At 50.5% G+C, this 12,497-nt stretch overlaps 1 protein-coding gene across 1 annotated transcript; it reads left to right on the top strand.

The window, feature by feature from the left end:
- Positions 1–572: 572 nt before the first annotated feature.
- On the top strand, positions 573–1,220 carry LOC127314949 (ubiquitin-like protein-NEDD8-like protein RUB3). The gene has a single exon (XM_051345491.1). The coding sequence runs from the start codon at positions 573–575 to the stop codon at positions 1,218–1,220; it is 648 nt and encodes a 215-aa protein (XP_051201451.1).
- The last annotated feature ends 11,277 nt before the right edge of the window (positions 1,221–12,497 follow it).

Genomic DNA, 12,497 nt, shown 5'->3' with positions numbered 1-12,497 from the left:
TCTTTCCTCTTTTCATCGTCGGTCCAGGTCTTGGCATCTTTCTTGCCAAAACCATCAAGAGCTTCATCCAGATCAGAAGATTGGGTGAGGATCGCCCTCATCTTCACTTGCCACAGAGAAAATCTCGTGGTATAATCCAGCTGCGGTAGATCGAACTTCAAAGAAGACATGTCGCAAAACCCTAGATTGAAACACGGGCTCTGATACCACTTGTTATAAAAGCGACAAGCAAATAACGAAGAACGATAAAGGAATACGCAGCGGAGACACGAGATTTAACGTGGAAAACCCCTTCCAACACAGAAGGGAAAAAAAACCACGGGCGCCAGCCAGCAAAACTTCACTATATCGGGAGGTGTTTACAAACGCCGTGGGTTATCTTATAATCTGATAACCCTAGCCGGCGGCTTACAAGATGTATATATAGGCGGTGCCAACGATCCGTACCGTACCGCGGGGGGCTGCCGACCCCCGCACCCCCCTCGTCAGAAGCCTCCGGCGACGGGCCTCGCTCCGCTCGTCAGAAGTTAGCCTCCCTTTAGTATATGAATTTGGATCACAATACAACAATCATGACGACCATCTCTGACGTAGAGAGCAGCGACACCGTCGAGAGCTTCCGGGTAAGGGTGCAGGAGCAGGACGGCATCGGGGCGAAGCAACGTCAGGGCGGCATCGGGATCCGGCCGGCGTGGCAGCGGCTCCTCTGCGGCGGAACACAGATGGAGGACGGCCACACGCTCGCGGCCTACGGCGTGCGGAACGAAATAACCATGACCCTTCTCGTTCGCTGGCTTGTCAATTACCGGACAAGGCCGGTCGAGCTGCACATGGATGTCACGGACACGGTGGGCAGGATTAAGGAGCGCGTGGAGAAGGCGGAAGGTGTACCGGTGGAGTGCCAGAGCCTCTTGCTTGGTGCGGAGGAGCTTAACGACAGCCGCACGCTCTCCCACTTCATCTTCGAGACGGGCACTTTTGTGAAGATTCAGTGCGAGAGGGAGAAGAGAGGTGCCGTGACCAACACGACCACAAAGGGAAAGGGAGAGGAGGCGCCCGTGATCGGCAAGGAAGTGGTTACTGGCGATGTCACTGGCCCGGCCCGAAAAAAGAACAAGGGGATCCCAGCCCCACAATGGAGGCGCTTCGTTGTCCATCTTCTCGGTCCAGAGCTAGCGGCGATCTGTCCTTCCTCTTGTGACACGAACCCCGTTTATTAGATATACTATTCTCTCCCATCTATAATAAGTATCGTGCACTTAGTTCAAATGTGTACTACTCTCTCAGTTAATCCACGATATTTGTTACGGAGCAGAGTGAGTACTAGCTTTAGAGGCATGGCTTGGCGAGTGTTCCTAGATTTTCACAATTGTAATTGATTTGGCAACCATGCATGAAAATTTATTATGAGGCCTTTGTGGTTTTAAAAAGAATCATAGAAACAACTGAGCACAAGGGAGTGTCAAAAACAACATTCACATAAGTTTGACATCTTCACATAACTCAAGATGGTAGCAAGGCCTAATTCCTAATGGAGCATAGAATGAACTTCGATCAGGATGTACTATTAGGTAGTCACATGCCGAACTTCGACCGGGATGTACTATGAGGTAGGCACGGGCCAGACTACAAACAAAAACATTCACCTACTTATTATGTTCACAAATGTAAGATGTTCTAGACATTTCAAAGTGAACTCTATATACACTATAGTGAGTGAATCTACGCATTAAAAGTAAACTAGATATATGCTAAAATAGTTGAATGCACAAAAAACTAAAGGAAACTGCTGGGCGTCCCCCGGGGGATCTGATTCCCCAGTCCCCGGGTCCCCAGCCGTCGGATCAACCATTTTAACGGTTAGATTTGCATGTAGCAAAAAAAACACCTCCGGCAGCAAAAAATCACCCCCGGCAGCAAATGACTGAAGCAAAAAAGGTTCGTTCAGAAAAGAAAATAAAAAGGCTGGGCTCGCCGGATACCTCGCCGGAGACCACGTAGCAAAAAAAATGTGCTAATGTAGCAAAAATGAAAATCGTCGGAGACATCGACGGAGAACTCACCGGAGATATCGCCGGAGACATCGCCGGAGACAACGTAGCAAACATATTATACAATTGCAGCAAAATCGTAGAGAAGTTGTATCAAAAAAATTATACTAATGTAGCAACACAACAGAACTGCTTGTGGCACGGACGTCCAACCCTGGCAACAACACCGCCGGTCGCGAGTAGCGCTGGTGGCTGGCAGTCGCAGCAGCTCCGCTCAACCCTTGCAGCAGCCGGTGGCCGGCTGTGGCAGCTCCGCCGCCCGCCCCTTGTAGCGTCGACGGTCGACCCTTGCAGCATCGACGCTTTCCGTTACGAGCAAGCTTTACAACACCGGAGCTTGGTGTTTTTTGTCTCCTCGCCGCTTGTAACAACGCCGTGGAGCAATTGTAGCAGCGCGGCCGGACAATTGTAGCAGTGCCGGCGGCGGCTTGTAGCAGGGCGGCCAGGCGATTGTAGCAGCAGCGGCCAGGCGATTGTAGCAGCGCGGCCCACAACTTGTAGCAACGCCAGCGGACCATTGTAGCAGCTCGGCCGGGCAGTTGTAGCAGGGGCGCCGGACGATTTTAGCAGCTCGGCCTGATGATTGTAGCAGCCAGCGTTGGCGGCGGCTTGTAGAAGGGTGATACGTCTCCAACGTATCTATAATTTCTTATGTTCCATGCTAGTTTTATGACAATACCTACATGTTTTGCTCACACTTTATAATGTTTTTATGCATTTTCTGGAACTAACCTATTAACAAGATGCCGAAGTGCCAGTTCCTGTTTTCTGCTGTTTTTGGTTTCAGAAATTCTACACAGAAAATATTCTCGAAATTCGACGAAACAAAAGCCAAACCTCCTATTTTGCCGAGACGGACACAGGGAGTCAGAGAGGGGCCAGAGGGGAGCCAAGGGGGCCCCACCCCACATGGCGGCGCGGCCAAGGGGGGGGCGCCCCCCTTTGGTGTGGGCCCCTTGGGACCCCTCCGAGGCTGCCCTTCCGCCTATGTACTCTCCCCGTCGCAAAAACCCTAAATAATCAAGCCACGATACGAGAAAAGTTACGCAGCCGCCGCCATCGCGAAGCCAAGTTCGGGGGACAGAAGTCTCTGTTCCGGCACACCGCCGGGACGGGGAATTGCCCCCGGAATCCATCTCCATCGACACCACCGCCATCTTCATCACCGATGATGTCTCCCATGATGAGGAGGGAGTAGTTATCCCCCGAGGATGAGGGCTCTACCGGTAGCTATGTGGTTCATCTCTCTCTCCCATGGTGTGATCTCTTTGTGATCATAGGCTTTGCAATCTAGATGTCATATGCTATTCAAGTGTTTTATTATGTGAACTTTGGATTTACTGTGACCTTGGTGTAATGGTGACAGTGTGTGCGCCGTGTGTAACTCCCTTATGAATTGTGGTGTGTTAGTACCTCCTATGAATGCTCACGGTGACAGTGTGGGGTGTTTATTAGTACTTGGGAATACACCTTTGAGGTGTGCTTTTGCACACTTGCCCAATGAATTTGAGTTCTTTATCCAACAAGAGAGTGTTTTCAGAGTAGTATGATGAAGTGCTTATATTTATATTCAATTATGATTGCAATGTTGAGAGTGTTATCACCAGATTTTGGCCAAATCAGGAGATGGGCCGTAATTGAGATGGGCTTGGAGGATATGCACATGAAGGGTCTCTGAATCGGCCTCGTGCGAGAATTTGGGCTAGATTGCCCGTGTATCTGTACATTATAGTAGATCGCATCTTAGTTTAGAATTAAGAGATAGAATTTGGTCGTATACGACTAGGTTTATTCCAAAGATAGAAAGTCCACGGACTATAAATATGTACCTAGGGTTATTGAGAAAGGAGGACGATCACGTTCACAACAAACACAATCCAGGCGCATCGCCACCCCTTGTTTCGAGGGTTTCTTCCGGGTAAGCATCATGCTGCCTAGATCGCATCTTGCGATCTAGGCAGTGTAGGTTTATTCGTTATCTGGTGTTGCTCGTACTGAAGCCTTGTTGATGGCGAGTAATACTGTTTATCTTAGGTGTTTTGGGGCTTGCATCGATGCTTTTCCGATATGCTTGCTTAGCTACGTTGCCCCTCAATATCCAGCTGCCTTTACACCTATCCTAGGTGTAAGGGCAGCACCTTGCTTCGTCTTTATTTAGTAGATCTGATCTGTTACGGTTGTTCCTTGTTCTTCAAGGATTAGTTTGATATCCGTATGGTTAGGCCTTGCAAACGGGTTGAATGATCCAGTAGCGCGTAAGGTATGGTTTGCCGATCTTAGAAGGGATGTTCCGGGAATCGACGTCACGTTGGTTTTTAGGCCTCTTCTAGGGTTAGTTTTCTATTATCTTACGTATCTGCCAGGCTCAACTACGTGTAGGATGTTCCGGTTATGCGGTGAAAACCCTAAACTATCGTAGATCGATTTAACTTAGTATTGATAAAGCAGGATACCCATGTTATTGCAGATCCAATATGAACCATGGGTCAATCGGCTCTTTGAGCCAATTAGCAGGGTAACCTGAGAGCCGATCGAGGCTCATTTAATGTTTACGTGTCTACCATGCAGGAAACTAATCGAAGCAATCCAACACCTTCCTGACCAGGTATAGGTCAGGTGGCACGCCCTTGCAACCGTCAGGACGTGTGCCAGAGCATTGCGGGCCGTTGCCCGAGGGACCAGGGCCCACCAGCAGTCCTGGGAGCCTCCCGGCTCTCCGTGTTGCTCGTCGCTGCTCGCCGGTGGGTTTTGGCAGGCAACACATTCTGGCACGCCCGGTGGGACATTCTGCAGCAACCACGTCAACATCTGCAGCTGAGATGTCGGACGAACCAGTCAAGTACGAAGATCTGCCTGAAGATCACAAGAAGAAATATGATGAGCTTAAGGCTCTCTTCGAAGCCGATCTCATCGGCTCTTTCGAAAGGACCCGTGCACATGGCATTAGGTTCAAAGGATTCACACCCGGAGGCGTGCTCGATGGGGTAGATCTGTCTCTCCCTTCGGAGGAACGCACCAGAGCCCTGCGCCAGGAAGTTAATTATATGGTGGCTCATTCTCTACATCGTCATTCTGAGAGCCTGGTGAACGCTTTCGAGCGTGTTGCGCTTCGCGTGGTTCAGGAAATCATAAAGCATCAGTATTCTCCGTCAGGACCTGCCCTAGGGACTCACCAGGGAGAAATACCGTTCCACACCAGACCGCAACTGCCATTCACGCTTGCAGCTCCAGAGCAACAGGGTTCACCGGCATACGTCGTCTACAAGGTTGGAGGCGATCCTGGCGATTGCCAATTCCTGTATGAGCCGCCTAAAGAGATCCCACATGGATACGTGTGCACATACGTGCCGGACTGCAATAATTGGGCGCGCACAAACTAGATTACAGCAGGAGGGATTTCTGGAGCAGGAGGGATTTCTGGAGCAGACGCCGATAAACAGGCGTGGATAGCTAAATATGCCACCGGAACGAGTCATGAAAGCTCAGCCCCTGCAGCTCATACTGTGGATCAAATCAGTACAATCTTGAGAGACCAGTTCGGCATCCTGCCAAAGAGGAGAACAGTCGGCTACTCCAAGCCGTATCCCAATGAATATGATTTGATTCCGATGCCGCCCAAATATCGGCTCCCTGAGTTCACAAAGTTCAGTGGATCAGAAGGGTCTAGCTCAATTGAGCATGTGAGCCGATATTTGGCACAGTTGGGCATGATTTCAGCATCAGACCCGCTACGAGTAAGGTTTTTTGCGCAATCTCTCACAGGACCAGCTTTTGGATGGTACACCTCATTGCCACCAGATTCAGTCCGGACATGGAAGCAACTGGAAGAGCAGTTTCATGTACAATATCACTCAGAAGCTACTGAAGCTGGCATTGCCGATCTGACACAGGTGCGGCAAAGGCGGGGAGAGACGGTGTCTGATTACGTTCAGCGTTTCAGGACTGTCAAGAACCGATGTTATTCGGTTCGTTTAACTGAGAAAGAAGCAGTCGATCTGGCAGTGGTAGGCCTCGCAGCGCCGATCAAGGATCTGGCTTTCCAAGTGGACTACAATTCACTGGCGCATATGGTCCAGAAACTGACATTGTATGAGCAGCGCCACCCAGAATTGTACCAAGACAAGTTCAAGCGCCCGATAGGCCTGGTCGAGGCAGAAGAAGTTGAAGACTTTGCAGAAGATCAGGAAGTCGCCGTGGCTGAATGGGCTCGGGGGGCAGTACCCGTGTCCTGCAAATGGGTGAAACAACCAGGGCCTGCAAAAGGGTTTGACTTTGACATAAGCAAAGCTGAGCAGATATTCGATTTACTGCTGAAGGAAAAACAGCTGAAGTTACCCGAAGGCCATAAAATCCCTACGGTGCAAGAAATGAACGGGAGACCGTACTGCAAATGGCATCACTCGTTCACCCATGTCACCAATGACTGCAAAGAGTTGCGTCGGCAGATTCAAATGGCGATAGAACAAGGCCGATTGATCTTCGGTCAGTTTGCCATGAAAGTGGACACGCAACCGTTTCCTGGCGTCAACATGGTGGAACTCAATCACTCCATGGGGTGCGAGCCAGGTTTCTCTTTCGATGTTAACATGGCAGGGCTTGTAGACCGCCATGGCAAGGATAAAGAAGAAAGCAGTCACTCCCGTGGCAAGGATAAGGAGGAGGCCGATCCACGCGACCGGCCCCGATATGATGACAGACGGTACCTAACCGAGGAACAAGTGAGAAGCGTGCGGTATCAACGACCACTCTCCGCGCATCTCCTTAACAAATATGAGCATCAGTATGACCGACGCCGGCGGTACGACATGGATGACGAAGGATATTGTCGGTCTGATGCAGACAATAGAAAATATCGTCGATATGATAGAGACGACGAAGGATATGAGCATCGCGCTAAGGGAAAGTCGAGAGAGCAGGAAGACATGGATAGGCACTGGGATTGTCCTTTCTTTAAGCACTGCTGGGACTCAGGAATGAGCCGATTGCCTACAATCGACAACTGCCCGGAATGTAGACAGGAAAGGAAGGACGCAAGTGAGGTTTCAGTGTTCAAGCGTCTAGGGCCTCTCCCACCTCAGAACCGACAAGCTGAGTCATCTCGAGATGAAGATTTCGAGGAGTCAGAAGATGAAGAAGAGGATAGATACCACCGGCCAAGGTGGTGCCCTGATGGACTCAGTCATTCCCAAAAGCGTAGGGTTCAGCGGCTACGTAACTTGGAGAAAGCCGAGGCGCAGTACCTGTACACGTTGAGGAAAGCGCGGTCCGATCTGGCCGTGAAAATTCAGCAGACTTTGGAGACGGAGGCGCGTCCACAGAAGAAAGAGTGGCGCCCCAAACAAACAAAAGCCGATGCGAAGGCATCGGCTGACACAAATATGGTGTTCATACTGCCGTCGGAGTTTTGTGCTCCAAGGACCGAAGAGGTGCCAGTAGCACAGTTTGACTGCGGTCCACGGCCAGTTATCTTTGAGAAGCCACGAGAGAAGAGCTACAGGCATTTGAAGGCCCTGTACCTGAGAGGTTATATCAATGGGCAGCGTGTCAGCAAGATGTTGGTTGACATGGGAGCGGGCCGAGCGGCAGTCAATATAATGCCATACTCCATGCTACGGCGTTTGGGACGCTCTAGCGCAGATCTGATCAAGACCAACGTCACGCTAAGCGATTTCAACGGCCAAGCATCAGAAGCGCAGGGTGTGCTGAACGTGGATCTAACCGTGGGCCGAAAAACCATCCCTACGTCATTCTTCATCGTCGACAGCAAAAGCACCTACGCTGTCCTGCTAGGGAGGGATTGGATTCACGCTAACTGCTGCATTCCATCCACAATGCACCAATGCCTGATATAGTGGGATGGAGATGAAGTGGAGGTCGTTCATGCAGATGACTCGATCGAAATCTCACTAGCTGGCATGAATATTTGGGATGCAGACGACCAAGAGCCGATCTCTGGAATCAGTTTGGACGGCTGTGAGCGCATCGAAGCTTCAAAAAACGGGGGGAGGCTGGTCTTATCCACCGGCCTAACAGAGTAGCAAGACTAAAGTTAGTAGACGTACGTGGCAAGGCCGATCCCTGCGATCGGCCCCAAAAAATAAAAAGCGATGATCTCACCTCAAGCATGTCACGTAGTCGTCGTAGAGCACAAATAAGTTGTAAACCCTCATTGAGCAATGCGATGGAAAAGGAGGCCGATTCTAGCAATCGGCCCAAATTATCCTCAACATACGTTTTGCCTGTGTTCAGCATCGACCTAGCTGGTGACGGAAAGCTAGGATATGGGTTTACATCAGCTGATGAGCTAGAAGAGATTGACATTGGTCCTGGGGATAAGCCACGACCAACATTTATCAGCAAAAAGTTAGGTCCGCATCTGAGGGGCCTGATGATAGCTTTGTTGAAAGAGTACCCAGATTGTTTCGCATGGGATTACACAGAGATGCCTGGGTTAGACAGGAGCATCATTGAGCATCGGCTCCCTCTGAAGAAAGGATTTCGGCCGTTCTAGCAGCGAGCACGACAAATGAAGGCCGAAATCTTAGAAGAAGTCAAGAAAGAGATCGAGAAAATGCTGAACGCCGGGTTCATCAGGCCATGCAGGTACGCTGAGTGGATTTCTAGTATCGTACCTGTAGAGAAAAAGGACGGCCGATGGCGCGTCGCCATAGATTTTCGGGATCTCAACAGAGCCACTCCAAAGGATGAGTATCCAATGCCGGTAGCAGAGACATTGATCAATGCAGCTGCTGGTCATAAGGTTCTAAGTTTCATGGATGGCAATGCCGGTTACAATCAAATTTTCATGGCCCCAGAAGATATTCACAAGACTGCATTCAGAGTACCAGGCTCGGTGGGCTTGTTTGAATATGTAGTCATGACATTTGGACTGAAAAATGCCGGCGCAACATACCAAAGAGCCATGAATTACATCTTTCATGATCTGATTGGCAAGTTGGTGGAGATTTACATTGATGACGTGGTAGTCAAGTCTGTTTCAGTGGAAGGACACTTGGAGGATTTGCGACACGTCCTGGACCGAACTAGGAAGTTCGGACTAAGAATGAATCCAAAGAAGTGTGCTTTTGGTGTAACAGCCGGTCAATTCTTGGGTTTCTTGGTTCATGAACGCGAAATTGAGATCGGCCTGAAAAGCCAGGAGGCAGTGCGAACAATGAAGCCACCCACCACGAAGAAGGAACTCCAGTGTCTCATCGGCAAAATCAATTTCGTCAGAAGGTTCATCTCCAATCTGTCAGGGCGAATCGAGCCGTTCATGGGATTGGTCAAAATTAAATCTGATGAGGAGTTTCGCTGGGGGGCAGAGCAACAGCAAGCATTTGACGAGATTAAGGAATACCTAACGAAGCCACCTGTGTTGGTTCCGCCCCAGCAAGACAGACCATTCTACATTTACTTGTCAGTAGCTGACACTTCCATAGCCTCAGTGGTGGTGCAAGTTTATGATGGTCTGGAGAAAGTGGTTTTCTACCTCAGCAGAAGAATGTTGGATGCAGAAACTAGGTACCCTGAGATCGAAAAATTGTGCCTCTGTTTGTTTTTCACCTGCACCAAGCTCCAGCACATCTTGCTGTCAGCGGAAATTATCGTCATATGTGTTATCACCAGATTTTGGTCAAATCAGGAGGTGGGCCGTAAGGGAGATGGGCTTAGAAGATTACGCGTGGAAGATCTCTGAAGCGGCCTTGCACGAAGAGTTTGGGCTAGATTGCCCGTGTATCTTTAATTATAGCAGATTGTATCTTAGATTAAAAGTTAGAGTTTGTATCGTGCACGGTGGGGATTATTCCCACGTTAGAAAGTCCCCTGGACTATAAATATGTATCTAGGGTTTATGGAATAAACAACAACCAACGTTCAACCAAACAAATCAATCTCGGCGCATCGCCAACTCCTTCGTCTCGAGGGTTTCTACCGGTAAGCGACATGCTGCCTAGATCGCATCTTGCGATCTAGGCAGCACAAGCTCCACGTTGTTCATGCGTTGCTCGTACTGAAGCCTTGTTGATGGCGAGCAACGTAGTTATCATAGATGTGTTAGGGTTAGCATAGTTCTTCGTGTAACATGCTATCGTAGTGCAACCCTCGCATGTCTAGCCGCCCTTACACCTATCTTAGGTGTAGGGGCGGCACCCCGCTTGATCATTATTTAGTAGATCTGATCCGTTACGATTGCTCCTTGTTCTACAAGGATTAGTTTAATATCTGCAATAGTTAGGCCTTACAAAGGGGTGGAGGATCCAGCGGCACGTAGGGTGTCGTTCGCTAGCCCTAAACAGGATGTTCCGGGGATCAACCTCGTGTTGGTTTTTAGGCCTTGTTTAGGATCGGCTTACGATCACCGTGCGTGGCCGCGAGGCCCAACCGTGAGTAGGATGATCCGATTATGCGGTGAAAACCCTAAATCGTCGTAGATCTCATTAGCTTTATCTTGATCAAGCAGGACCACCATATATTCGTGCACCTCGTACGAATCATGGGTGGATCGGCTCCTTGAGCCGATTCACAGGATAACCTGAGAGCCGATCGAGACTCGTATTTAATGTTTACGTGTATGCCATGCAGGAAACTAAGCGAGGCATCTCCATCACCTTCCTGACCAGGTATAGGTCAGGTGGCACGCCCTTGCAATCAGCATCGGACGTGTGACCAGAAGGCTTTGCGGGCCGTCGCTCGGAGGGACCTCAGCCAGCCGCAGCTCTAGGTTGTTCCCGGCTCTACGGTGTTGCCCGTCGCTGCCCGCCGGTGGGTTTCTGACATCAACACATTCTGGCACGCCCGGTGGGACAAGCTTCTACATCAACCACATCGCCATCTACATCTGAGATGGCGGACGGCACGCCAGTCACATACGAGGATCTGACCGATGAGCTCAAGAAGAAGTATGACGAGATCAAAGTCATCCTCGAAGCCGACCTCATCGGCTCTTTCCACAGAACCCGTTCACATGGCATCAGGTGGAAGGGGTTCTCACCTAATGGTGCACTAGATGGGATAGACCTCTCTGCCCCGTCGGAGGAACGCACCAGGTCCCTGCGGCAGGAGATCAACTACTTGGTGGCTCACTCGCTGCACCGCCACTCTGAGAACCTGGTAAACACGTTGGAGCGTGTCGCTCTTCGCATGATCCAGGAGATCATGAGGCACCAGTACTCGCCGTCAGGACCAGCTCTCGGGACACATCAAGGAGAGTTGCCACTCCAGTCCCGTCCACCGCTGCCATATGCGTTGGCAGCACCAGAAGTGCCGGCTTCACCGGCATTCGTCGTCTACAAGATCGGTGGTGACCCTAGTGACTACCAGTTCTTGCCTGAGGCGCCTAAGGAGATCTCTCACGGGTACACGTGCACGTATGTGCCAGATTGTGGTAACTGGGCACTCACAAACCAGGCCACAACATCAGGGACTTCTGGGAAAACAGGAGGGACGTCAGCGACAGAGCTTGAGAAGCAGACGTGGCTAACTAAGTACGCCACCCCGACAAATCTCCAGAGCTCAGCTCCTGCAGTTGGCTCAGAGCTGGAAAAGCAAACATGGCTGGCTAAGTACGCCACCCCGGCGAATCTTCAGAGTTCAACTCCTGCAGCCAGCACAGCGGATCAGATCAGTACCATACTGAGAGACCAGTTCGGCATGGTGCCGAAAAGAAGGGCCATCGGCTATTCCAAGCCGTACCCCGACGACTATGAGATGATCCCGCTACCACCTAAATATCGGCTCCCTGATTTCTCCAAATTCAGTGGATCAGATGGTTCCAGCTCCATCGAGCACGTAGGCCGATATTTGGCACAACTAGGACCGGCTTCAGTGTCGGATCAACTACGTGTGAGGCTCTTCTCACAGTCCCTCACGGGATCGGCTTTCGGGCGGTACACCTCGTTGCCACCAGACTCCATCCGGACTTGGAAGCAGTTGGAAGAACAGTTCCATATGCAGTACCATTGAGAGGCTTCCGAGTCTGGCATTGCCGATCTAGCACAATTACGTCAGAAGCGTGGAGAAACGGTGATAGAATACATCCAGCGCTTCAGGAATCTTAGGAACCGATGTTATTCGGTTCGTATAACTGAAAAGGAAGCAGTCGAGTTGGCAGTAGCGGGCCTCGCAACACCGCTCAAGGACATGGCCTCCCAAGCAGACTATCCCTCACTGGCGCACATGGTTCAGAAACTGTCGGCATATGAACAGCGCCACCCGGACCTGTACCAGGACAAATTCAAGCGTGCAGTAGTCCTGGTCGATGCAGAGGAAGACGAAGTTTCTGCGGGAGATCAAGAGGTAGCAGTGGCTGAATGGACTCGGGGAGGAACCCCCGTGTCCTGCAAATGGGTAAAGCCACCAGGCCCGCCCAGGGGATTTGATTTTGACGTGACCAAGACTGAGCAAATCTTCGACCTCCTGCTCAAGGAGAAGCGATTGACGATT

The sequence above is a fragment of the Lolium perenne genome, chromosome 7, assembly GCF_019359855.2.
Source record: "Lolium perenne isolate Kyuss_39 chromosome 7, Kyuss_2.0, whole genome shotgun sequence".
NCBI lineage: Eukaryota > Viridiplantae > Streptophyta > Magnoliopsida > Poales > Poaceae > Lolium > Lolium perenne.
This window is presented reverse-complemented; position numbering and strand designations above follow the sequence as displayed.